At 52.8% G+C, this 24,747-nt stretch overlaps 2 protein-coding genes and 1 pseudogene across 2 annotated transcripts; 1 reads left to right on the top strand and 2 right to left on the bottom strand.

Annotated features, from left to right (window-relative positions):
* Positions 1–1,655: 1,655 nt before the first annotated feature.
* On the bottom strand, positions 1,656–17,338 carry QPRT (quinolinate phosphoribosyltransferase). The gene is made up of 4 exons (XM_078440111.2): positions 17,205–17,338; positions 2,587–3,122; positions 2,135–2,266; positions 1,656–2,053 (listed from the first exon to the last, which is right to left on the bottom strand). Exons 1-4 carry the CDS (start codon positions 17,215–17,217, stop codon positions 1,835–1,837), a joined length of 900 nt encoding a protein of 299 aa, XP_078296237.2. The 5' UTR covers positions 17,218–17,338; the 3' UTR covers positions 1,656–1,834.
* LOC132689719 (small ribosomal subunit protein eS27 pseudogene) lies at positions 8,266–14,625 on the top strand (annotated as a pseudogene).
* A 2,926-nt stretch (positions 17,339–20,264) lies between the features above and the next one.
* Positions 20,265–24,380, bottom strand: SPN (sialophorin). The gene is made up of 2 exons (XM_060648964.3): positions 24,235–24,380; positions 20,265–23,852 (listed from the first exon to the last, which is right to left on the bottom strand). The coding sequence occupies exons 1-2, from the start codon at positions 24,363–24,365 to the stop codon at positions 22,403–22,405; spliced, it is 1,581 nt and encodes a 526-aa protein (XP_060504947.2). The 5' UTR covers positions 24,366–24,380; the 3' UTR covers positions 20,265–22,402.
* Positions 24,381–24,747: the final 367 nt, after the last annotated feature.

Here is a 24,747-nt window from a genome sequence, read left to right as displayed (position 1 = left end):
AGGCTTTGAGTTTGAGATTCCTGGTACATTTCTGCCTTCTGCCTCTGTCAGGCACTGATTCCCTCCTGGACCCCAAGGGTTTTGCCTTCCCATTCCCAGCACATCCAGGAATCCTGACTTCCTTATTTTGATATTCAGAAGTGCCCCCCCCATCCCCCCAGTTCTATCGGTTTTCAGTTATGCCTCTCCGGGTCTGGGGATCTGAGGCTCAGAGATCTAAATTCTTCCAGAGCCGGGAAGTCTGCCTAGCCGACCATGACTGTTTTCCCTGGAGAAAGGACAGGAGGACCCAGGGGTGGAAGTGTGTATTAAAGAGAACAGGTGCGGCCCCAGGTGGCACGACTGGGCTGTGTCCTGTGAGAATGGTCCCTTCAGACCAGGGCATCACCAAAGGCAGCAGCTTACCACTTCCGCCCGGCATCTTTGCTAGATTATTCTCCACTCTGTGCTCTCAGCCTGGCCACAGCAGGCACTCAGTGCATAATTAGTGTGTGAATGATGGTCTTGGCTTGTCTGGGGCTTTCACATCTGAGATGAGCTCATTGTTTTCTTGATCTGCTCCCTTCCCAGCAAGGGGTCTCCAGCACTGACGAGGGGGGGAAGGGGTAGGTTACCACCCTCAAGGCAGCCTGGGACCCACCAGGCTCTCCCTGGGGAAGGGGCTTTGTGGACAAGCTGTTTTTCTCTCCTCCTGGCAAAGGGCAGAGAAGACAGTGGGTTCTAGGAGGGAAGAGGTGGCTCCAGAAGGGAGCCCTTCTGGAAAGTCACCTCAGGAGCCGCTTTGCCCTGAGGGACCCCTCATGTCCTTTCCTGCCCGAAGGGTTAGAGAGAGGCGAGCTCCCCGGGCTTGAAGTGAGGGTACAGTAGCCAAACAAGTGAGTGATACCTCAGGTGTGTGAGTGTGTTTAGGAAGCTGGATTTATATCCTCTGCTTAGACCCCTGAGTCTTGACTTAGCAGGAAAAGTTGATGTCTGAACATGGACTTCCACTTGCCCCATCCCTCCTCCCTCAGGTGACCTCTGCTCTGGCCCCAGCTGCCCACCTTCCTTTCCCAGCTGATGATAGCGCTATGGGACCAGAACCTAAAAGGCCCTCGGCACCCAATGGCGACACACATCTAGGTTGGAAACCCTGGAAGTGAATGGTCAGGTTCTCACCTCCTCCAAGGAGGTGGTAACAGGAGTCAGAGGAGAGAGGGAACATACTGAATACCCAGTACAACACGGGCATCGACCCAGTGGAATGTTCTAGCTGAATACCAGACCTGATGCCATATACCCTCAAATATAAACTGCCATTGACCTTAAAACACACACATTACTGGAAAAGAGACTTGTCAATTACACTTCGACCAATGTTTTCTTATGTACCAGTTCTTTCTGGTATTTGCTAAAAGAGCTGTCTGGGACTTATTTCAAACATAGATTGTTATCATGTTTTATCTACAAGCTGCATGCTAGGGCCATGATGCATGGCTATGTGATTACTGATGCCTGGCTGACGGTGACCACTAGACGCCATTGGTTAAAGACGCACTTTGATGCGGGAGAAGGTAATATGTGAAAAAAAGCCTATCTCAGAATCGACGGACTATGGGAATTTCTAAGAGTTACTGAACACTTCTTATGTGTTAATTATCACCCAAAGAAATCCATAAGGTTGATCATTTATCAGACCCATTTTACAGATGAGCAGAGGTGAAATCAGCCCCTCCACCCCCACATAGGCAGAGCCAGACGTCAGCCCAGGCTAACGCCCGGAGAGTCCTGTACTGCAGACTCCCGGGGCCCAAGAAACCGTGTGATTCCCCTGCCAGGGGCGCCCTCTTTGGCTTTAGGTCCGGTAGGCGTGGCACACTGGAGTGGCGCCTTCCGCAAACAGCTTGAGGGAGAAATCCAGGGCCGGGGCAGCCTGGGTCAGCATCCCCAGGGAGATGACGTCAATGTGGGGCCCGCAGAACTGAGGCAGGTTGGCCAGGGTGATGCCCCCGCTGGCCTCCACGCCCACACTCGGGAAGCGGGCCTTCAGCGCAGCGGCCGTGGCGTGCAGTTCCTGCGGGACACAAACACAAGCCGGTGGGGAGGTGACTGCGCGGGACGGCGGCCCCTTCCCGGGAAGCAGACCCCACCTTACCTCGGGCTTGAAGTTGTCCAGCAGGACGAGGTCTGCGCCTGCCTCGGCCGCCTCCACAGCCTCCCGCAGACTGCCCACCTCGACTTCCACCTTCAGGGCGAAGTCGGCCACCTGCCGGGCGCCTCGAACCGCCTGTCGGGCAGAGGGGGCAGAGGGGGCAGAGGGACGGGAGGGTGAGGGCGAGGACAGGGGCACTTGACACGGGGCACAGTGAGCTGGGCCTGGTGTTGGAAGGGCCCCGGGGGGATAACAAGCTTGGGTTCATGAGAACCTCTGGCATCAGGATCGCTTCTTTTACGGGGGGGGGGGGGGGGGGGGGGGGGGGACAGCGTGAGGGGTCTAGCAGACCCCCCAACCCCCCAGGGCGTGGTCGGGGAGTCTCAGGTAGAGGGGAAGGGCTGCAGCGAGGGAGGTGGGAGCGGGGCGGGGCAGGGGCCCGGCCGGACACGCACCTTTCCCACACCACCGGCTGCCAGGATGTGGTTGTCCTTCACCATCACCAGCCCTCCCAGGTCGTATCGGTGGGCGGCGGCCCCGCCCACCAGGAGCCCGTACTTCTCCACCAGCCGGAAGCCTGGCGTGGTCTTCCTCGTGCCCGCCACGTGCCCGGCCCAGCCGGCCCCCCGCGCGGCCTCCACTGCCGCGGCCGCGGTGCTGGCCACCCCGCTGCAGCGGGCCAGCGCGTTCAAGGCCACCCGCTCCCCCAGCAGCAGGCAGTGGGCGGGGCCCCGGACCTCGGCCACCTGGGCCACGGGCGCCAGCTTGGAGCCCTCGGGGAGGAGCCAGGAGACCTGGCAGTTGACTTGGGCGAAGATGGCATCGAAGAAAGGCCTCCCGGCCAGTACGCCGGCGGACTTGGCCCACAGCGCCGCCTGCGCGGGGGCTGCCCCCGTCACCAAGGCTGCGTGGTTGGGACCTGGGCAGTCCTCTCGGAGCCAGCTGTCTGCCAGGGCGGCCAGAGTGGCGGGGGGCAGCAGCAGCGCCAGGCCTGGGAAGGAAAGACAGAGAACAGGTTATGCTTTGGCCCCCTCTCCCGTAGTCAGAGGTGGTTGTCAAAACATGTAACGACCAGTGGGGCGCCTGGCTGGCTCCGGCCTGTGGCTCTTGATCTCCCGGTTTCCAGTTGGAGCCCAGTGCTAGGTGTAGAGATTACTTAAAAATAAAACCTTAGGGGGGGAAAGAGAACTTTTAACAACCAGCTACATTGGGGACTAGCCAATCAGGACGAAGACGTGGGGGTCCTGGAAGAGGGGTTTGTGGGCAGGACAAGGTTGTCCCATTAAGGAAATAAAAATACAGGGCACCTAGTTAAATTTCTGACAAACATCAAGTTTGTTTTTAAATTTTTAAAATTGTTTTACTTGTAATGTGTATTTATTTTTGAGAGAGAGAGAGACAGTGCGGGCGGGGGGGGGGGTTGGGGCCACTGAATCCAAAGCAGGCTCCAGGCTCTGAGCTGTCAGTACAGAGCCCGATGCAGGGCTTGAACCCCCGAACCATGAAATCATGACCTGAGCCGAAGTCGGACACTTTGACTGAGCCACCCAGGTGCCCCTGTTTTTAACTTGTCAAAAAAATTTTTGAGAGAGAAAGACAGAGAGTGAGCAGGGGAGGGGCAGAGAGAGGGGGAGTCACAGAATCCAGAGCAGGCTCCAGGCTCTGAGCTGTCAGCAGAGAACCCCATGCAGGGCTCGAACCCACGAACCGTGAGATCATGAACCTGAACCCAAGTTGCGCACTTAACCGACTAAGCCACCCAGGCACCCCCCTTTTTTTAGTATAAATATATCCTAGGTGATATTTAGAACATACTTACACTTAAAATTTATCCGATTATCTGAAATTCAAGTTTAACTGAGTGGCCTGTATTTTATGTGTCAAACCTAGTGCTAGATCAACAGCTATTTATCAACTGGAAGAGAAGGCACCTAAAAGTCACCAGCAGCCTTTCCAGTCTGCCTGGCATAGGAGGATTAGTTGTGAGTGGAAGCTTCCAGCAGAATGTGTGTGCTCCACAGCACCAAGGGTTTTCCAGCTGGAAGCTCGGCTTTTTACAGATGTGGAGACTGGGGAGAGGCAGGTCGGCTGAGGTCACACAGCAAATTGGTGGCAGGGTCAGACCAACCGGGCCCCTCTGCCTTTGCTCTCTTGCTTGTAGACTCCTCCCACGCCTGATGTTTCCACAAACTGTCCTCTCTCTAGAGATGGGGGCGGTACAAGGAGGAAGGTGCAGGGGAAAATTGGGTTTGAGCCCTTGCTCTATGAGGCACAGCTTCAGGAGTGTGGGTGAGTCCTTTCCCTGTAAAAAAAAGAGTTGCGGACAAGGTGGTAGTTCCCGCCAGCGTGTAGCCGCTAACGGGCCCCTCATGTCTGTTGAATGAGTGGGTGACGGCAGAGGCCGAGCTCAGACACGGTGCGACATCGCCATCTGTCGGCCAGGAGGAGACCTGAAGCCTCCGGTGCTCGAGCCAAGGACAGAACTCGTGGCCCCTCTGGGGGAGGGGGGAGAAGGCTGGATAGCACGTTGCAGGGTTTTGTTTTGCTTCCTCATTTTGCTCCAAGTCGAAGACCAGGCATTCTGGTTTGCTCTACTCTCAGAATAAGGCCCTTCTTGCCCAGCCTTTCTCCCCCAACACCAAGCACCCAATCTGCACGCCGCGCCCCCCACCCCCCACCCTCACTCTCAGTGATTGCACCTGGCCCTTCTGTCCCACACTCTGCCCCATGTGGCTTCCATTCCTCCCTCAGAACCGTCTGTGCCCTGGCGGGTGCTGGGAGCCGACAGTAAAACCGACAAAGACGTGGTTTCCATCTCCACCGTTCACCGTCCAGCCAGCGGACGTAGGGCAGAGACGCGGAAGCTCCCACTCCATCCATACCAGATGCAGTGGTGTTTGCTTTTTAAAGTGAATCTGAATCCATCACCCGGTGAGTATATGGTAAACAAGCTGTGAGACTCCCCTGCAGGGTAATTCTCCTGGGCAACAAAGAAAGGAACCGAGCACTCACACACACACTCACACACACACTCACACACACACACACACACACACACACACACACACACAAACACACAAAAGACAGGGACACGTTTCCAATGTATTCTAAGGAGTCAGATTCTAAAGGCTACATGGTATTTGAGTTCATCCACATGACATTCTGGAAAAGGCAAAAACCACAGCAAGAGAACAGACTGGTGGTTTCCTGGGGCGGGGTGGGGGAGGGGCGGGCCACAAAGGAGCAGCCCCCCCCCCCCCCCCCCCCCCCCGAGGGCGGTAGTGGTGGGGGGGTTTGGATAGGACTGAACTATATTTTGTCTCTGATGGTGGCTGCACCACTGATGCGTTTGTCAAGACTCATAGAACTAAACATAAAACAGGGTGAATTTTGCTCTCTGTAATGATACCTCATTATACCTGACTTGAAGACAATAAAAAAGTACGTCACTCTCCTGCTTAGATCCCCGCTTTCGTTGTGTCAGTTCCAGCTGACCCTTCTCTCCGTTGTTTTCATTTAGTCTTTTTTTTTAATGTTTATTTTTTATTTTTGACAGAGAGAGAGAGACAGAGCATGAGCAGGGGAGGGGTAGAGAGAGAGGGAGACACAGAATCCGAAACAGGCTCTAGGCTCTGAGCCATCAGCACAGAGCCCAATGCGGGGCTTGAACTCACAGACCGCGAGATCGTGACCTGAGCCGAAGTCGGACGCTTAACCAACTGAGCCACCCAGGCACCCCCGTTTTCATTTACTTTTTTGACAAGTCCTTATTGAACACCTGCTCTGCGCCAAGGAGTAATTTCTGGGTGACAGAATGGGCAGCTCTTCCTCTTAGCTTTTGGGCCTCAGCCTATGTTGTTCCAAGCCTGTGCCTCTGCCTGGAAGTCCCTTCCCTTCTTCCCCTCACCCCAAACTCCTCTACACCTCTTTCAGGTCTTCTCTGGGGCATCAGTTCCTCGGCAGGGGCGCTCACACACCTCCTAAATCAGGCCACATGCGCAGTCGACTCCTTGTTCTTCATCCACGCTCTACTGTTGTCTCTCTAGGGACAGAAGTGTGTCCATCCAGAGAGTTCTCTGCTCTGTCTCAAGTGCCTAACACACCAAACCATACAAATGTGCCGCTTTTACAGGTCAAAGATGGTCACGTATTGGCGATTTCATGTTATTTAGCTTCACACTAGGTGTTCAGTGATATTCATCCAAGTAGAGAGGCCGCCCAGTTCGAGGAACCAGAACCCAGACTGGGGCCATACGGCCTGCGTTCCAATACTGCCCCAGCCGCCTCCAGCTGAGTTATCTTGGGCAAGTGACTGAACATCTCCAGGGCCTCGAGGGTGCCTCCTTTGTGACAGGGATAACAAAAATAATCGCCTCACAGGGTTGTATGGAAATTAAGTGCGTTAATATTTGCAAAGCCCTCGGGAACACTGTCTGGCACATAGCAGATGTGTTTGCCAAAGGGTGGCTGAACATTTACCAAGGGTCGTGGGAGCAAAGATGAAGAAATGACTAAGGGTCCAGGAGGAAGGGGGAGGTGGTTTTAGTGGCCTTGAAGGATGAGTAATGTTTTCCAGGCAGAGTTATGAGGTAGGGAGGGGGTGGGGAGACATTTCAGGCTGAAAAAGCAGGTGTTCAAGGCTCAAAAGTAAGAAAAGAGAGAAAGTTTGTAAGGGAGGACTTCAGGGAAGAAAAGGGATGGCCAGAGTGAAGAAGGACTGAATTATTTAGCTCAGCAATTTGGACAGAACTTAGGGGCCATCACGGAATTTTAAGCAAGAGAATTATTATTTTTTTTAAGGTTTCATTTTTAAGTAATCTCTACACCCATCATGGGGCCCGAACTCACAACCCTGAGATCAAGAGTCACGTGCTCGAAAGGGCACCTGGGTGGCTCAGTCGGTTAAGTGTCTGACTTCAGCTCATGTCATGATCTCACTGTCTGTGAGTTCGAGCCCCTCGCTCTCTGCCCCTCCCCCACTCACACTCTGTCTCTCAAAAATGAATAAACATTAAAAAAATTTAAGGACGGGCTAGGTGGCTCAGTCGGTTGAGCGTCTGAGCGGCTCAGGTCATGATCTCGCGGTTGACGAGTTCAAGCCCCACATCGGGCTCTGTGCTGACAGTTCAGAACCTGGAGCCTGCTTTGGATTCGATGTCTCCCTCTCTCTCTGCCCCTCCCCGCTCATGCTCTGTCTCTGTCTCAAAAATAAATATAAACATTAAAAAAAATTTTTTTTTAAATTAGAGTCGCATGCTCTAGCAACTGAGCCAGACAGGTGCCCCAAGCAAGAAAATTATAGAATTATGATTTTGTTCTAGAAGAATAACTTCATCCACCAACTGGAGACAGGTTGGGAGGCAAAAGGAGGCTGAGGCGATTGGCCAGACAAAAAAAGAGACGAAGCCCTGAACTTGGGCAGGAACCATAGGAATAGCAAACAGGGGCAAACGTGAAAGCTGTAGGAGCCACCGGAATTAGCAGCTCATGAGATGCAGAATCCTTGGGTTTCTGCCGTGAGTAGCTGAAAACTGACATAAGGAGAAGTTCAGGGTGGAGGATGGGGACAGCAGAAACCAGCAGCCCGCGTGCCCGCCGTGGGCACCGCACTTCTCTCAGGCTCTCTCCTCGGAAACCCACCACAGGGAATTATTACCATTTTACAAGTACAGACGCTGGATGTCAAGGAGCGTCCTGCGTCGTGCCCTGGTGCCACAGCGTATAAATAAGCAGCAGAGCTGGGGGGAAAGAGTGGCTTCGGCTTTGCAGATGTTAAGGTTGCGCTGCCAGCAGGAAAACGTGCGTGGCCGTGTCCTGATGGTGGGACCTGGAGTTCGGAGAGACACTGGGTGAGGAACGGGGATTTTGGAGCCACCAGCAGACATGGGTGATGACTAAGCATAGCAACTCGTAAGATCATCAGGTCAGGTAAGAAGAGGAGGGCTCTGGGAAGCACCAGTATTTAAAAAGAGAAGTGGCACCAGGAGGGAGTGGGCGTCTGGAGCCGAGGGTTTCAAGAAGTAGGATGTGAGCAGAAGCAAATAGAAGGAAGGCTGCAAATGGGCATAAGACTTAGCAGCTGGGAGGCCATTGCCAGAGCAGTCTTAGCACTGGGTAGTGGGGGCAGAAGCCACATGGTCATGGTCAAGGAGTGCATGGGAGGAGAGGAAGTGGTGGCGGTGGGTGTGACCACTCTACTTGGCAGAAGCTGAGAGAGCAGGGGGCCCTGCTCCCCGGGGAGCTTTTCAGACAGTCTGCTGCTCAGCCCCAGCCCAGACCAACCGAATCAGAATCTTTCTGGGTGGGTCCCAGGCATCCAAGTTTTGGAAGAGCTTCCCCTGTGATTCAGATGCACATAAGGGCTAAGAACCCATGCTCCAAGGCATGGCTGGATTGGTCAGTAGAACAAGTGAGTCTGGATCTTGGGGTCATGAGTTGGAGCCCCATGTTGAGTGTAGAGATTATTAAAAAAAAAAAAAAAGAAGAAGAGGAAGAAAAAAGAACCTATGCTCACTTGTGCTCACACAAGTCCCCACCTCCTGCCTTCATTTATATGAAATGTCCAGAAAAGGCAAATCAAAGAGACAGACATCAGAATAGTGGTTGTCGGGGGTTGGGAATGAACTCTAAATGGCATAGGGTTGGAAGGATGGCAATGACCTGTTGGCACGGGTGCCTGGGTGGCTCAGTCAGTGAAGCATCTGACTCTTAAGCATCTGACTTGATCTCAGGGTCGTGAGTTCAATCCCCATATTGGGCTCCGTGCTGGCTGGGGAGCCTACTTTAAAAAAAAAAAAAAAGACAGGCACCACCTTGCACCCCAGTGAACTCTGGGCACTGAAAATCAGGAAGAAAGACAACTAGATACCGGGCGTTTCTGACAGGAGAGCACATCACCACCCAGCAATACTCTTGCCCAAATAGGCAACCCAGAGTAAGATCAGACTTCTAGATGCAACCACCAATTTACAAGAAAACCAGAGGGCAGAGGAACATGTTAAACTCTACCATGGGAATACAGCCAGCAAAATTCAGACCATAGGAAACTCTACCAGAGGACAGTCTAATTTTTCCAACAAGTACAGTGCAAGAAAAAGAAAAGGTTAAAAGAATCTTAAAACAGGGGTGCCTGGCCGGCTCAGTCAGTAGAGCATTGATCTCGGGGTCGTGAGTTTGAGCCTTATGTTGGGTGCAGAGATTACTTAAAACTAAAATCTGTAAGGGCACCTGTGTGGCTCAGTCGGTTAAGTGTCTGACTCTTGGTTTGGGCTCAGGTCATGATCTCATGATTTGTGGGATCGAGCCCCTGACAGCATGGAGCCTGCTTGGGATTCTCTCTCTCCTCTCTCTCTCTGCCCTTCCCCCTGCTCACGTGCTGGCAAACAAAATTCTCTCTCAAAATAAACATTTTTCGGGGTGTCTGGGTGGTTCAGTCAGTTGAGCATCTGACTTCAGCTCAGGTCATAATCTCACAGCTTGTGAGTTCAAGCCCCACATCGGGCTCTGTCCTGACAGCTCAGAGCCTGGAGCCTGCTTCGGATTCTGTGTCTCCCTCTCTCTCTGCCCCTAACCCACTCACATTCTGTCTCTATCTCTCTCAAAAATAAATAAACATTTAAAAAAATTTTTAAAAATAAACATTTTTAAAAACTAAAATAAAATGTAAAAAAGTTTTTTAAAGAATCTTAAAACACATGCTAATCGACTGCAACATACAGATCTTATTTGGATCCTAATTCAAACAAAGTGAAACCAAATTAGAGCATTAATGAGACAACTGAAAATTTGGACACCGACTGGATGTTTGATAATATTAAGGACTTTTTTTTTTTTTTAAGTTTATTTGTTTTCAAAGAGACAGAGAGCACAAGCTGGGGAGAGGGGCAGAGAGAGAGGGACAGAGAATCCCAAGCGGGACTCGACCCCACAAACCATGAGATCATGGCCTGAGCTGAAATCAAGAGTCTGATGTTGAACCAACTGAGCCACCCAGGTGCCCCACATTAAGGATCTTTTTTTTTAACTTCGTTGTAAAGAAAAGTTAGTTGTGATAATTGTATTGTGGTTGCAATAAAAAGAAACATCCTTATGTGTTCTTAGGAGATACACGTCAAGATGTTCATGTATGAAAAGACTGGAGAGCCGGCTTTACTTTAAGGTAATTCTGAAAGGTAGAAAGTAGAAATGGTGTGGATTGAGCTGGGCTGGCCAAAAGTTGGTGGTTGTTGAGGCTTGCATGATGGGTACATGAGGGTTCATCATCTTTTTCTGTTTATTTTTGTTTGAAAAATCTTTATAATGAAAAAAGTTAGGAAGGAAGGTAGGAAGGAAGGAAGGTAAGAAGGAAGGAAAAAAGAAAGAGAGAGGAAGGGAAAAAAGAAAGAGAGAGGGGCGCCCGGGTGGCTCAGTCGGTTAAGCGTCCGACTTCGGCTCGGGTCACGATCTCGCAGTCCGTGAGTTCGAGCCCCGCGTCGGGCTCTGTGCTGACAGCTCAGAGCCTGGAGCCTGTTTCGGATCCTGTGTCTCCCTCTCTCTTTGACCCTCCCCCATTCATGCTCTGTCTCTCTCTGTCTCAAAAATAAATAAACGTTTAAAAAAAAAAAAAAAAAAAAGAAAGAGAGAAAGGGGAAGAGAGGACCGTCATTTGACATAGGGTCAAGGAAAGTTGTGGGTTGTTTTGTTTTGTTTTGTTTTGTTTTGTTTTGAAGTGGGCTTCACGCCCAGCACAGAGCCCAATGTCCGACTTGATTGAACTCACAAACGTGAGATCAGGACTTGAGCTTGATCGAGAGCTGGATGCTTAACCAACGGAGCCACCCAGGCGCCCCAAGGAAAGTTTTTTTAGGATGGGTAAGGCAGTCCTGCTCAACCTTGGCTGCCCAATGGAATCATCTGGGGAGCTCTGCAAGATGCTGATGCCTTGGCTGCCCTCCCCCCACCCCAAGATTCTAACTGCAATGTGGTAACATAATTTTAATTTGTAGTAAAGCTGAGAGCTTCTGAAGTGCAGGAAAAGAATCATCTCTACCATGGGTCCGTGCCTACAGGCCTGGCACGTTGTCACAAATCCTACCCCCCAGTTCCTCAAGCTCGAGCTCACTCATATTTACAGGTGGAGATCTGAGACCCAGGAATGTAGAGGAAACTACCTACAGAGCAGAGCCAGGAAATGATAAAGCAGGACAATGACCAGGGTGGACCCAGGTCTCCCCTCTCCAGGCCGGGTGCTTTGGGAACCCCACGAAGCCTCCGCCAGCAGGGGTTACTCTCTCGGAGCCTTTGAGATCCATCGTTCGGCGTGTGAATCGCTGAGTGAGCATGTTACAGGCTCCGTGTTCCGTTTGTGAAAAATAAACAAATACCTCTGGTTTGCTTCAGCCTCCCCACCCCATGCATTTCCAACGAAAGGGATTCCTGAGGGAAGCAGCTGTTACTGAAAGGAACTTCAGAGAAGGGAGAGCTGTTTTGGCAACTGCCAGAGGAGACCTTGCCTAGAAACTGCCACCCAGAGGGCGGCTGTAACGCCCTGTCCCGCCTTCTATCCTTGCGGTTGTCATATGTAAAAGTTCTCTCAAGGTGCCCAGACTTCAGAGATTATAGTTTTATCCTGTGGGCTGTAACTTAGATCTCTTAATTGGCTGTCCAGAATTTCATTAAAATTGGCATCTCGGGGCACCTGGGTGGCTCAGTAGGTTAAGCGTCTGACTTTGGCTCAGGTCATGATCTCGTGGTTCCATGACTCCAAGTCCCACATCGGGCTCTCTGCTGTCAACGTGGAGGCTGCCTAGGATCTTGTCTCCTTCGCTCTGCCCTTCCCCTGCTCAAGCATGGGCTCTCTCTCTCTCTCAAAAATAAGTAAACATTAAAAAATTAATGGGAATGAAAGCTGGTGCAGCCACTCTGGAAAACAGTATGGAGGTTCCTCAAAAAACTAAAAATAGAACTACCCTACGACCCAGCAATTACACTACTAGGCATTTATCCAAGGGATACAGGTGTGCTGTTTCGAAGGGGCACATGCACCCCCATGTTTATAGCAGCACCATCGACAACAGCCAAAGGATGGAAAGAGCCCAAATGGCCATCGATGGATGAATGGATAAAGAAGATGTGGTATATATATACAACGGAGTATTACTCGCCAATCAAAAAGAATGAAATCTTGCCATTTGCAACTGATCTCACATGATCTCAGTGGATGGAACTGGAGGGTATTATGCTAAGTGAAATTAGAGAAAGACAAACATCATATGACTTCACTCATAGGAGGACTTTAAGAGACAAAACAGATGAACATAAGGGAAGGGAAACAAAAATAATATAAAAACAGGGAGGCGGACAGAACAGAAGAGACTCATAAATATGGAGAACAAACTGAGGGTTCCTGGAGGGGTTGTGGGAAGGGGGATGGGCTAAATGGGTAAGGGGCACTAAGGAATCTACTCCTGAAACCATTGTTGCACTATATGCTAGCTAATTTGGATGTAAATTTAAAATTAAAAATAAATACATAAGTACATAAATACATAAAATTTAAAATAATTGGCATCCCTGTTCCTGAGGGGATGCAAAGCATCATGGCATATTTCTTGCCTGCACTTCCTTCCTCCCTCCCTTCCCACTTCCTTCCTTCCTTTCTCCCTCCTTTCCTTCCTTCCTTAAGTTTTATTTATCTAAGTGATCTCTACACCCAACATGGGGCTCGAACTCATGACAAGAGTCGTGTACTCTTCCGCCTGAGCCAGCCAGGCATCCCTCTTGCACCTTTTTCCTTTACAAATCATGTAAAAAGATACAGATAAAGCGATGACCCTGGCAGAATATATGAAGATTTCCCCCCATGGGCACTTTTGCTGTTCTTGTCTGGACGGTGGACTGATTCTTACTGTGCTTCTGCATGGCCCTAAGTGGATGGTGGCTCCTGGTCGTGAGGGACGAGGCCAAAATGAGAACTTCCACACCTTCCTCTTTCCTTCGGTCGTTTAACTTGCTCCTGCGAACACACCCAAGATGAGTGTAACAAGTGTGTTATTTTTGTGTGTGACAATGTGGACTGTGTCGGCAGCTATGGGGGTGGTATGTGTTCCACCTAAACCCAAGTCAGGGGACTCCTGGGTGGCTCAGTCGGTTAAGCGTCCAACTCTTGATTTCGGCTCAGGTCATGATCTCACGGTTCGTGGGTTCAAGCCCTGGGTCGGGCTCTGTGATGACAGCACGGAGCCTGCTTGACATTCTCTGTCTCTCCTTCGCTCTCTGCCCCTCCCCTGCTCTGTCTCTCTCAAAATAAATAAATACTACAAAAAAAAAAAAAAGGATGGGGGTGCCTAGCTGGCTCAGTCGGTGAAGCACACAACTCTTGATCTCGCGGTTGTGAGTTTGAGCCCCATGTTGGGGGTAAAAATTACTTAAATAAAATAAAACAACAGCTAACACTTTCACAGTCCTTCTGAAGCACTGTGCCAAGCATCCTACATATATATATAGACATATTCAATCCTCACAACGACCCTTTGAGATAGGTCCCATTATTTCCTCCGTTTTACAGTTGTGGAAACTGAGGCACTGAAAGGGCAAGTAGCACCCAAAGTTCACAAATTTCACACAGCTGGGAATGGGGAGTCAGGATCATAAACTCAGGCAGGATGGCTCCAGAGTCCCCTCACTTACCCCACCTCACCACACACTGCCATAATCTAGCACAAAATTATATTTTGAAATTGCCATATGTTTATTACGTCAACATTCAGAGCTCTGCAAACCACGCCCACGGTTCCAGGGCTCTTCCCTACTGACCTCGGAACACCCTGGATCAGGGCGTCAGAAACACCAGGGGTGGGGGTGGGGGCGCCTGGGTGGCTCAGTCGGTTAAGTATCAACTCTTGGTTTCGGTTTAGGTCATGATCTCATGGTTCCTGAGATCAAGTCTCGAGTTGGATTCCAGGCTGACAGTGTGGCGCCTGCTTGGGATTCTCTCTCTCCTTCTCTCTCTCTCCCCATCCCCAATTCGTGCCTGCGTGCGTGCACGTGAGTGTGCACTCTCTCTCTCTCTCTCTGTCTCTCAAAATAAAGTAACAAACAAAAAAGAAACACCTGGGTTGGAATCTTACTCCGCCACCTACACGCTGAGCGACCTGAGGCAATCTGCTAACCTGAGGGTCAGTTTCACGCAGAAATCACAGGTTTTCCAGAGGCGAAGATCCGCCCACAAGAACATGCCCCTCCAAGGACCTCCTGCCCCCATCCCCGGAAGAGGAGGAGAGGAAGCCCAAGAAGCAGCGCCTGGCACAGAGCCCCAACTCCTACTTCACGGGCGTGAAGTGCCCAGGACGCTACAAAAAATCACCACCATGTTCAGCCACGTGCAGACCGTGGTGCTGTCTGGGGGCTGCTCCACCGTCCTGTGCCAGCCGACAGAAGGACAAGCAAGGCTCACGGAAGGATGCTCCTTCAGATGGAAGCAGCACTAAAAGCCCCGAGTCCACATGAGTGGGGAACTATCCCAACAAACAGCTTTAGGATAAAAAAAAAAAAAAAAAAAAAAGGAAAGAAAGAAGAGAAAAGAGAAGAAATCACAGGGCTGCAGGGAGGAGGGGGTGAAGCAACTGACAAAGAGTGCCTGAGCCGATGCCTGGCCAGATGGCTCTGAACCCAGGTGGGTGACCCTGGCAGCTTCGTTCTTCCATCTATTTATTTGTTGATCCATTTGGCCAACGCCAGATGGAGACAGAGGCTGGTGAGCACAGCAGTTTCTAGATAAAGTTCTTTTCTTATCTCCTTCTCTCCCTAGAAAGAGAAATTACCTCCAAATAGGGCCACATGGGACCGCCCATCACACAAGTGGGAAACCGATCTACAGAATTTCAGAGTGACCCAAGAGTAGAGAGCTGAACCGCAGGAAGGGGCCAGACCGAGCAGGCCTTGAATGACAGAAAAGAGTTCGGGTTTTGTTCAACGGGCAATGGGAAAAGCACTTAAAACTTCCGATCGGAAGTCACTTTGACGTTTAAATATTTACATTGTGCCTAGAGTTCTTGAAAGATGCAAGATGGGAGGCTGTTGCCACAGCTTGGGCAAGGAACATTGAGCCAGGATGTGTATGTGAGAAGTGTCTACCCCAAGGCTGTAAGGAAAGAACACAGCACCAGCACCCAGCACCCAGACTGGCCCGCTCTGGCCCGCCCTGCTCACACTTTGGCCGAGTCTGACTTCTCCATCTTTGCCCACCAGCCTGCCACCTGCTTCTGCCGCAACTCTGTCCTTGCCCTCCCTTTCCCCCATGTCCCCAGCTTTTGATTCACCCCTTTAATTTGCCTGCTCCCTCCTGGCTTAATTTCCACGGGGCATTGATCCCCGCCAACCCTTCTGACTTGGCCCAGAGGTCCACCAACATCACCAGAGTGAAGGCACTGAAACAAAGGAAGCCTCCAGCAGGCTCCGCCCCCAGAGGGAGGTGGGAACAGAAAAGGAAGAGGTTCAGGTGACACTCTGGTGAAGGCAAGTCATAGGACGCGGCAGCTGCCTGGATATTGGGGTGCGAGGGAGGATGGGCAAAGATGACCCTGAGGTCAAGTAGAGGGATGGTGAGGTAAGGACAGAAATGGAGCCAACGTGGAGCGCCCGGGTGGCTCAGTCAGTTAAGCGTCCAACTTTGGCTCGGGTCACGATCTCGCGGTTTGTGAGTTTGAGCCCCGCGTTGGGTGCTGTGCTGACAGCTCAGAGTCTGGAGCCTGCTAGGGATTCTGTGTCTCCCTCTCTCTCTGCCCCTCCCCTGCTCATGCTCTGTCTCTCTCTCTCTCTCTCTCTGTCTCTCTCTCTCTGTCTCTCTCTCTCTCCCAAAAATAAATAAAAACATTTTAAAAAATTTAAAAAAGAAAGAAAGAAATGGAGCCGATGTGGGGGGAGGTCTTTGAGTCTGACACACCAGGGAGATGTCCAGGTGCAAATGGACCCCACAAGGCTTCCAAAGATGGGACCAGAATCTGGGAGGGCGCAGAGCTGGACAGACACACATGGGGAATCAACACCATCACCGGCATAACGACATCAAGTGATTTCTGTGTAGCTGGCACAATGAGTATTATCTCATTTAATCTGAACCACAACCCAAGCGAAGGCAGTGTTTTCACTTCATCAATGAGGAAACTGAGGCACAGTGAGTGGAAGTGTCCTGGTTCTGTCCGAGGTCACACAGTTAGCATGTGGCAGGGATAGGACTTGAACCCAGGCTCTGACTCTGAGGTCATTTCTAAGCCAAAAGCTGGCTTGGACCCCAAAAGCTGGCTCCACAGCCAACCCAGAGGTGCCAGGTGTGTGGGGCCAGCAGATACCTCAGACCAGGGGAGGCAGGTCAGAGCCGGAGAGAAACAGCCCAGGGTGGGGAAAGAGAAAATGCAGAGAGCTCAGGAAGGGGCCTCCTGTCTTTCAGGCACTGGCCAGATACCTTCCAGGAGTCTGTCGTTTGTGAGCTGGGAACTATTATTGTCATTTTACAGATGCAAGGAAATGAGGATCTGAGAAGTCAGGTGACCTGCCCAACGTCACACAGCCTGTTCCTGGTGAAGCCCAGATTCAAACAGGAGCCTTTGGACTCCAGAGCCTGGCCCGTATCCTAGTGCACACGGCCTCCTTAGCGACAGCACCCCCACCCCAGGCAGAGTCACTGGGCTCCAGCCCCCTCCCCCACCCGGCTGCACAAAGGACCGGACTTTGCTCCCCTCCTCCCCCGCCACCTATGTAGGGGCAAAGTCCAGAGCTGCTCGCAAAAGCGGCCTCTCCAGACCACCCTGACCTTTCCTTTCCAGGGGCTCCGGCCCCTTTCTGCCCCTTTCTTCCCCAGAACTCGTTGGGGAACCATAGAAAGAGAAATAAGGGTAAGAAGTAGACTCCTGGAGACAGAAGAAGAGCTTGGGGTTCAGAGAGGTTGGGGGCAGAGAGTAGTGGGGAGGGAGGAGAATAGGGGGCAGGCGCAGTTGAAGGGGGTAAGAGACTGAGATGTGTTGGGATGAGGAGGGAGGCAGGATAGGGGACATGGTGAGACAGGGAAGGGGAAGCCAGGCCTGGGAGCCTCCTCTACCTTCCGGGTCCATGACCGCTTGAAGCTGCAGGACCGGCGGCGTGCACTGCTCGGTTCCCCTTCTCCTCGGAGGCCGGAGGGGGTGGGACTGCCAGAGGAAGAAGGAAGGGGCTGGTCCAGCCAGCCCTTCCCAGATTCTCTGGGGCTCCCTCCCTCCTCCCCTCTGCCAGGACCCCTGGGGCGGTACACACCTTCTCCTTCCACTTTCTGCTGGACTGGAAGAGCTCTTGCCTGTCTTACTCAGAAGTCCTCACCCCGTTCCCTCCACACAGCCAGCCTTCCCCAGGCCGTGAGGCTGCTGGTGACAGCTGGAAAGCTTCTTTGATGGGTGCCCTGGAAAAATCGCGGGCTTGGGTCCTAGGTTCAGATCCCAATTCCCAATTAGTTCTAAAATCTGATTTTCTGAATAAGTGTATTTCTCACTTGACCTATTTTCCCCCCCTTAGGCCAGACCCCCCACTATATCCAACTTGAACTAGAATAACGCTCTCACTTTGGGCTGCACTCCCTTCAGGCCATCCTCCTGGATGCCCGGTTTACCCAAAAGACAGATCCAAGCTTGCCACAGGTGTACTTGAAATCGTCATTTTTTCATTCACTAATTCATTTACCCCTCCATTCAGTAAACACATATCAGGTAGCTACTGTGCCGGGCCCTGGACCCTGGAATCACAAAGATGACACGTGGACTTGGAGGGGCCACACTCTAATGAGTGAGGGACACCGTCACACAGTTACAGCCCGGGTGTCGTGCGGTCACACGAGGTGCCGTGGAAGAAATACCATGTCTGTTGGGGATGGAAGCGGCAAGGGCGGCTTCACAAAGGCGGTGACATTTGAGCTGAATCTTGACGGTTGAGGAGTTTGGTGCGAAATCAAGATGTGTGCGTCATGGGGCAGGCCGGGGGTGGGCTGGCTTCAGGCAGAGCGCGTGCAGTCTTGAGTAGGTGGCTCTCTTCAGGACCAGCCCTCCTGGGATGGATCTGGCCCATAGTCCAGCTAGGCTATCCAGAGGCCACAAGCTGGCCAGGCAGGGACTGAGCACCCTGGGAAACTGAGGCACACAGGCACCCATTTGCAGCTCATTGTCCCCAGCAAGTAGACTGTCTTCAAAGTACCCTGGGTTTCCTTTGTCTAACAGCTCTACCCCGAACCTCCCTAGAGCACAACAGCCACCCACTGTGTAGGATACCCTTGTGGAGTTTGAAAGTTTTCTCTCTACGTTTGGCTGGAGTCTGCTCCTGCAAATACCTTGGGAATCTTAGCATCTTCTGGTTATATTCCTCTCTGGTCTTGCTAACAATCCAGGCTTAATCTGCTTCCTGGCACAGTCACTGAGCTTGGGGCTCAGGGCTGGGGTCTTTCTCATTCCCTCAGCCCAAGGGCTTAGAGGACTCAGAACTGACAGGTGTCACCTCTACTTGTATCCCACCCATCACAGGTTCCGCCTGCCGAACTGAACGTGGTCCAGGGTCAGAAATAGGGATGCAGAGGACATTTAGGTGTAAATATCCCTTTTCAGAAATGAAATGTCCTCAGAAGAATGCATGGGGGCTCTTTCTCCTGTCTGCAAAAATGAATTGCATTAATAGATTTCTCAAGACTTTCTCTAAATCCTTTTACCACCTGGAAACATCATTTTGTATGACACAGCTTTATTTGTAACCATAATCTTGAGTGCACTTTTGAGAACAAAATGGAAACGTATTTGAAAATATAAGACGAGGAGTGTCTGGGTGGCTCAGTCAGTTAGGCGTCCGACTCTTGATCTCGGCTCAGGTCATGATCTCACGGTTCATGGGATCAAGCCCCACAGCGGGCTGTTGGCTCTGACAGCATGGAGCCTGCTTGGGATTCTCTCTCTCTCTCCCTTGCTCTCTGCACCTCTCCTGCTCATGCTCATGCACACTCTCTCTCTCCAAATAAAAAAAACTTTAAAAATTTAAAGAAAAAAGAAAATATAAGATGAAGTATAGTACATCATGTGTACGTGTGTGTGTGTGTGTGTGTGTGTGTGTGTGTGTGTGTGAATCCTGTTATTAAGAAACTGGAATGGGGCACCTGGGTGGCTCAGTCGGTTAAGCGTCTGACTTCGGCTCAGGTCACGATCTCGCGGTATGTGAGTTCGAGCCCCGCGTCGGGCTCTGGGCTGACTGCTCAGAGCCTGGAGCCTGTTTCAGATTCTGTGTCTCCCTCTCTCTCTGACCCTCCCCCCTTCATGCTCTGTCTCTCTCTGTCTCAAAAATAAATAAATGTTAAAAAAAAAATTTTTTTTTAAATAAAAAAAAAAGAAACTGGAATGTGCTGGTAATTAACTTGTTACTGTCTGGACAAAATAAATATTTTTAACATTTTGAACTATACCCTCAAGCACACATCAAGAAAAACACATGGCCTATTCAGGGACCTACAAGGAATGTGATGTGGCTGGAGGGCATAGAGTGTTTGCACCAAGGGCTGACCAGTCAGGGCCAGATCTCGAAGGGGTCTTATCTTCAAGCTAAGGCTCTGTCTTGACCTCATTAGGAGGGAATCTGAACCCTTGTAGAAGAGTCATTGGGAGCATCATGGGCAGAGGGTAGAAGAGGTTATGGTCAAGAAACCCAAAGAGAAGTCTGGGCAGGACCCAGGCAAGGTGTGTTGGGGCCTGGGGGAAGGAAAGACTCTAAGGGACCATGGACGCAGAGTCAGGGGGACTTGGTACCCAAGAGGCAAAGACAGGAAGAAGTGAGGTTTGATGATGGGTCTGAGAGGCCCTGGAAGAGTCTAGAACAGACTTAGGTTTGGTGACCTCCCCGCTGCTTTCAGAACTGAATCCAAACTCCCTAGTCCTTCACAGTGGGGCTCCAACCCGCCCTTCCCACCTCATGTTCTTGAACCAGACACCCCATCCCCCCAGCGAATACCTTCTTGGTACTATTTTTTTCTAATCGTAAAAGTGATAGGTATTTATTACATAAAACTGGGAAAATACAGAAAAGTAGAAACAAAGTAACAATCATTCGTAAACCTCTCACCTGACAGATAACCACAACGAACATTTGGGATATTTCCTTCAAGTTCTTTTTTTTTTCCCACAAACGTCCATGTTTTTGCATTTTCATTACAAATCTAGATTCATACGTATTTACAGATTAGTAACTAGCTCTTTGTTCCCCGGTGACATTATATTATAGACGTTTTACTGCATAGTTTTGGAGCACATGGTGTAATAAGCCATTTACAAACATTTTCGTACTCGATATGTTTGGCCCTTTCATTACCACACTTGATAATTCTCTCTTTTGTTTCTCTCCCCACCCCACCCTGGCCTCCTTTTGGTCTTATAGTATCTCCTGCACCCATTCCAACGTGCGCCATAGTCACACGGCCCTTATGGCAACTTTGCGTTTACTGCCCCCTCTGCTGAGGGGGCCTTTCCCCCCTTTTCAGCCTGGCAAACACCTTCCACCCAGCCATGGCGGCATGACTGGCGAGGGCTGCATTCGTCCCAGCTCAGCCTGTCCCCAGTCCAAGCACAGGTGGCACAAGCCACGGTGGCCAAGTGGACCCATGGTCACTTTCTACCCCCATCTTCCGTGGCCACTTTCTGTCCCTTCTCTCCCCTCCCCTCCCCGAACCACAGGAACAGATGCACCCCTGAGCTGTTCCCCTCCCCTCAAGGTCAGGCCACGGGCAGTCACACACTCAACTTCCCAAGGGCCTTTCTGTGGGTCAACCTGTCTCCTCTCAGCCACTGCACCCTCTGACTCAACAACTTCCTCTTTGCAAATTTCCTCTTTGTCCTGGGGAAATACCAACTATCTCTGGCGCCCTGTGGCCCCTTGGGCTCTGGCCTGGGGTGGGGTCTTCTCCCCGCTCCCAACCATCCCATCCCAGAACCGCAGGGGAAGCTCCAGCGTCTATGGGCCTGTCAGTCTCACGGAGAAGGGAAGGAGCCCGCCCCCAGTGGAAGAGGAGATACAAACACATTAAACGAGGGCCGCCTGGCTGGCTCAGTCAGTTGAGTGTTCTCGACTCTTGATTTCGGCTCAGGTCACGATCGATCTCATGATCTCACGCTCCCCGCGTTTGAGGCCTGCACTGGGCTAGTGCAGGGCCTGCTTGGGATTCTCCCCCTCTCCCTCCGTCTCTGCCTCCTGCACTCTCTCTCTCTCAAATAATTAAAATGTTAAAATCCACATTAAACGGGTAACAGCACTCCCCCCCCCCCCCCCCCCCCCCCCCCGCCACCTCAGCTCTCCTCTCCTCTGCCTTGGGAGCAAGCCAGCTGGAGTAGGGGAGGCTTTGGGCACGGGAAACAGCGGCTGAGCTGAAGAATCACACATGCAGTCCATCAAGCCCCACGCTCTTTATTGGGCTACAGACATGGCTTAATCTTCTGCCGCCTCCACCCCACCTGAACCAAGATGAGGACACAGATGTTCTCAGGGGCTCCTCGGATTGGCAGCTCCCGTCCCCTCCACACGCCGGCCCTACTCACCGCCACCTGCACAAACGCAGCCAAGGCCTGGCCTCTTGCACGCAAGCTGCGCCCGTGACAGGACACACGCGGGTGCCAGGGTTTCTGGAGGACTACACCGGCCGGGAAACTTTTCTCACCTCTGCCCCGGGGAAGAGAAGGAGCTGCCACCTCAATCCACAGGTAGGGGGTGGGGAGTGTGGGCCAGGCGCCAGCCTAGGATCCGAGAGCACAGCTAGGTGATGCCCCCCCACCCCCAGTCCCTGCTCTGGTGGCCAGTAGCTGGGCACGGAGCACTTCGCAGTGTCAAGTTCGTGGGCTGAGCCGGTAGGACTGTCCTAATCTATGGGGCCAAAAGCACTTTCCAGAGCAATCCTCGGCGAGAGTTTGCTGGGTTGTCCCCATCTTCCTTCCTAGACTCCGGTGTCCCTGGGGAGTCCTCTGAGAAGGCATTGGCCAAGGAAGTTTGGCATTGTGGAGACTCAGCAGCTGATTTCAAGGACAAAAACGCGGAGAAGAGGGTGATGAGGACCAGTTGGGATCGATGAGGAAAGTCTGTTGGTTCCGGGGGTGTGGGTGCCGGCTGGGATACCTGGGGTTGAGAAGCCGGATGAGGGCTCGGGATGAACATACCGGGTGAGGACCCAGACGATGCTGCGTGACAAGGAAGCTGGAGGCGATGATACGAGGGAAGGTGGTGAAGGCCGGGAGCCATTCTGACCTGCGCTCCTGTTTTTCACAAGCACTGAGGGGCCTCCACATCTCCAGCCTCTGGCCCCTGGGAAGCAGGGGCCTCCACAGCCTCATCCTTGCTGCCCACCAGCGGCTCCTCCTCCCCGTTTAGGACGGGGGGCGGCCTGGCCTTCAGCTCCTCCAGCTCCAAGGAGCCCGGTTGCGACTTGCGTCTATCGAAGAAAGTGGTGAGTGTGGGCTGCCGGCCAGACGCTTCCCCCTCGGAGACCCCGGGGCCCTTCCCGCCCCCAGACCCGCCTGCTGCTGCTGTCAGGGCCTCCTCGTCAGACACCTGGGCCGGCCCAGCCCAGGCATCTACTACCCCGTTGCGCTTTCCTCCCCTGCTTAGTATCAGGGCCCCTGTCCTCCTCTTCTGCCGCCGGCGCCACAGCAGGAGTAGGGTCACAAGGATTGTGAACACCACCAGGGCCACAAGCACAGCCACCAGCAGGGTGCCATTTTTCTTGGGAACTGATGAGGGATGCCTACTAACTGTGCCTGTAGAAATGGGGGTTGCTTTTGCCGAGGAGGTGGGGAAGCCACTGGGCCCCTTAGGGCTCGCCAGAAAGCCAGTTGACATGGTGAGAGGGGTTACACTGGCTACATCAGAGGTCTTCAGAGAGCCAGTCGCCATGGTGGCAGAGGGTCCCCTGGCGACATCAGAGGTCTCCGGAGGGCCAGTGGCCATGGCGGAGGGTCCCCAGGTGACATCAGAGGTCTCCGGAGAGCCAGTCGTCATGGTGGCGGAGGGTCCCCAGGTGACATCAGAGGTCTCCGGAGGGCCAGTCGCCATGGTGGCGGAGGGCCCCCTGGTGACATCAGAGGTCTCCGGAGGGCCAGTCGCCATGGTGACGGAGGGTCCCCAGGTGACATCAGAGGTCTCCGGAGGGCCAGTCGCCATGGTGGCGGAGGGCCCCCTGGTGACATCAGAGGTCTCCGGAGGGCCAGTCGCCATGGTGGCGGAGGGCCCCCTGGTGACATCAGAGGTCTCCAGAGAGCCAGTTACCGTGGTTCCATCAGTCATAATGTGAAGTTCCAGAAAGTCTTCTAGTGATTGAGCATTAGTTTCCAGGTTTGATGACTTCTTGGTGGCAACTTCCCCAGAGACCGATGGCTCAGGTACATGGAGGTCACCACCGGCAGTAGTGGATGCCCCGAGAAAGAACACCTCATTGGCTGTATAGGAAGCTGAAGAAGGTGGGGAGATCTGGGGCCCGGTGCCGTTGCTCTCCTCGCGGACCCTGGCTGTTGCAGGACCTGGGGTCACTACGCTGAAGTTTGGGGGCTCAGAGAAAGTTGGGGTCAAAGAAGCAGAGGGTCTTGTGGGTGCAGACATCCCCAAAGTGGTCGTGATGTCCACAAGCTCTGTGTGCATCTCTTGGGTCCAGACGCCCCCAAAGAGGAGGAGAAGCAGGATCATTCCCATGGCCACAGGCGTGAGCAGGAGCAGAGACCTGAGGGAGGGGAAGTGGAGAGATACCAACACACAAAGCACTGAGGGGGAGAACCTGGCCGGGCCCTCCTCCCCGTCTGCCCACTTCCCTGCTAACTGCCAGGCCTAACTTGCGGCTTAACGGCTTTTTCCACCCTCGCTTTTACTATTATCAGAAAGAACAAGGGCACAGATGCTGGCCGCTCTGCCGTCAGCCCTGATCCGTGGGCTCCCTGAGCCCTGGCTGCTCGTGCTCCAGCGATGGCCAGCCCCCTGGCCCTCCCTGACTCCATTCAGCCCCGGCGGCTCCTGATCTTTTCCTGTCATCTACCAGGCCCTTTTCAAGCCACAGCACATCTCCCGCGGCCACGAAGTCTCCCGCCCCGCCAGGCCGCGCCCCATACCAGCTCGCTTGATGAGGGCACAGGGCTGGGACCAGACCACTCCAACTCCTCCTGAGGCTGGGGCAGGACTGGGCAGATGGGCCCCAGGGGGAAAGGAAGTGGCCCTGGCTCCACCCACCCCACCCCGGCATCCTGCCCCACCCGCCCTGCTCCCACAGCTGCTGTGTGATGACAGCTCCATCACTCGCTCTTGCTGGGGTCTGAGATGATGCCAGGGGCTCTGGGGTCTTGGCTGAGGCAAGTGGGGTCACGGCAGGTGCAGGGGGAGAGGTCTGGAACGGGGACCTCGCTGGGAGCCGGGACGGCGAGGGGTGAGGCTGGCAGAGGGATAACGGTCAGAGCCGGTGTGAGGCGAAGCCGTGCTCTAGAACAGGGGGTGCGGAGGAGGACATGAGAGGGGAGGGTGGCTTCCTTTGCATTTGTGGTTCCCAAGTTGCTAGGCCCAAACCCAGGGTAGCACCCTTTCCTGCCCCCGAGAGCAGGGTAGCACCCTTTCCTGCCCCGAGAGCTCCC

The sequence above is a fragment of the Panthera onca genome, chromosome E3, assembly GCF_046562875.1.
Source record: "Panthera onca isolate mPanOnc1 chromosome E3, mPanOnc1 haplotype 2, whole genome shotgun sequence".
Lineage (NCBI taxonomy): Eukaryota > Metazoa > Chordata > Mammalia > Carnivora > Felidae > Panthera > Panthera onca.
The sequence above is the reverse complement of the archived record's forward strand: the minus strand, read 5'-3'. Positions and strand labels throughout refer to the sequence as shown.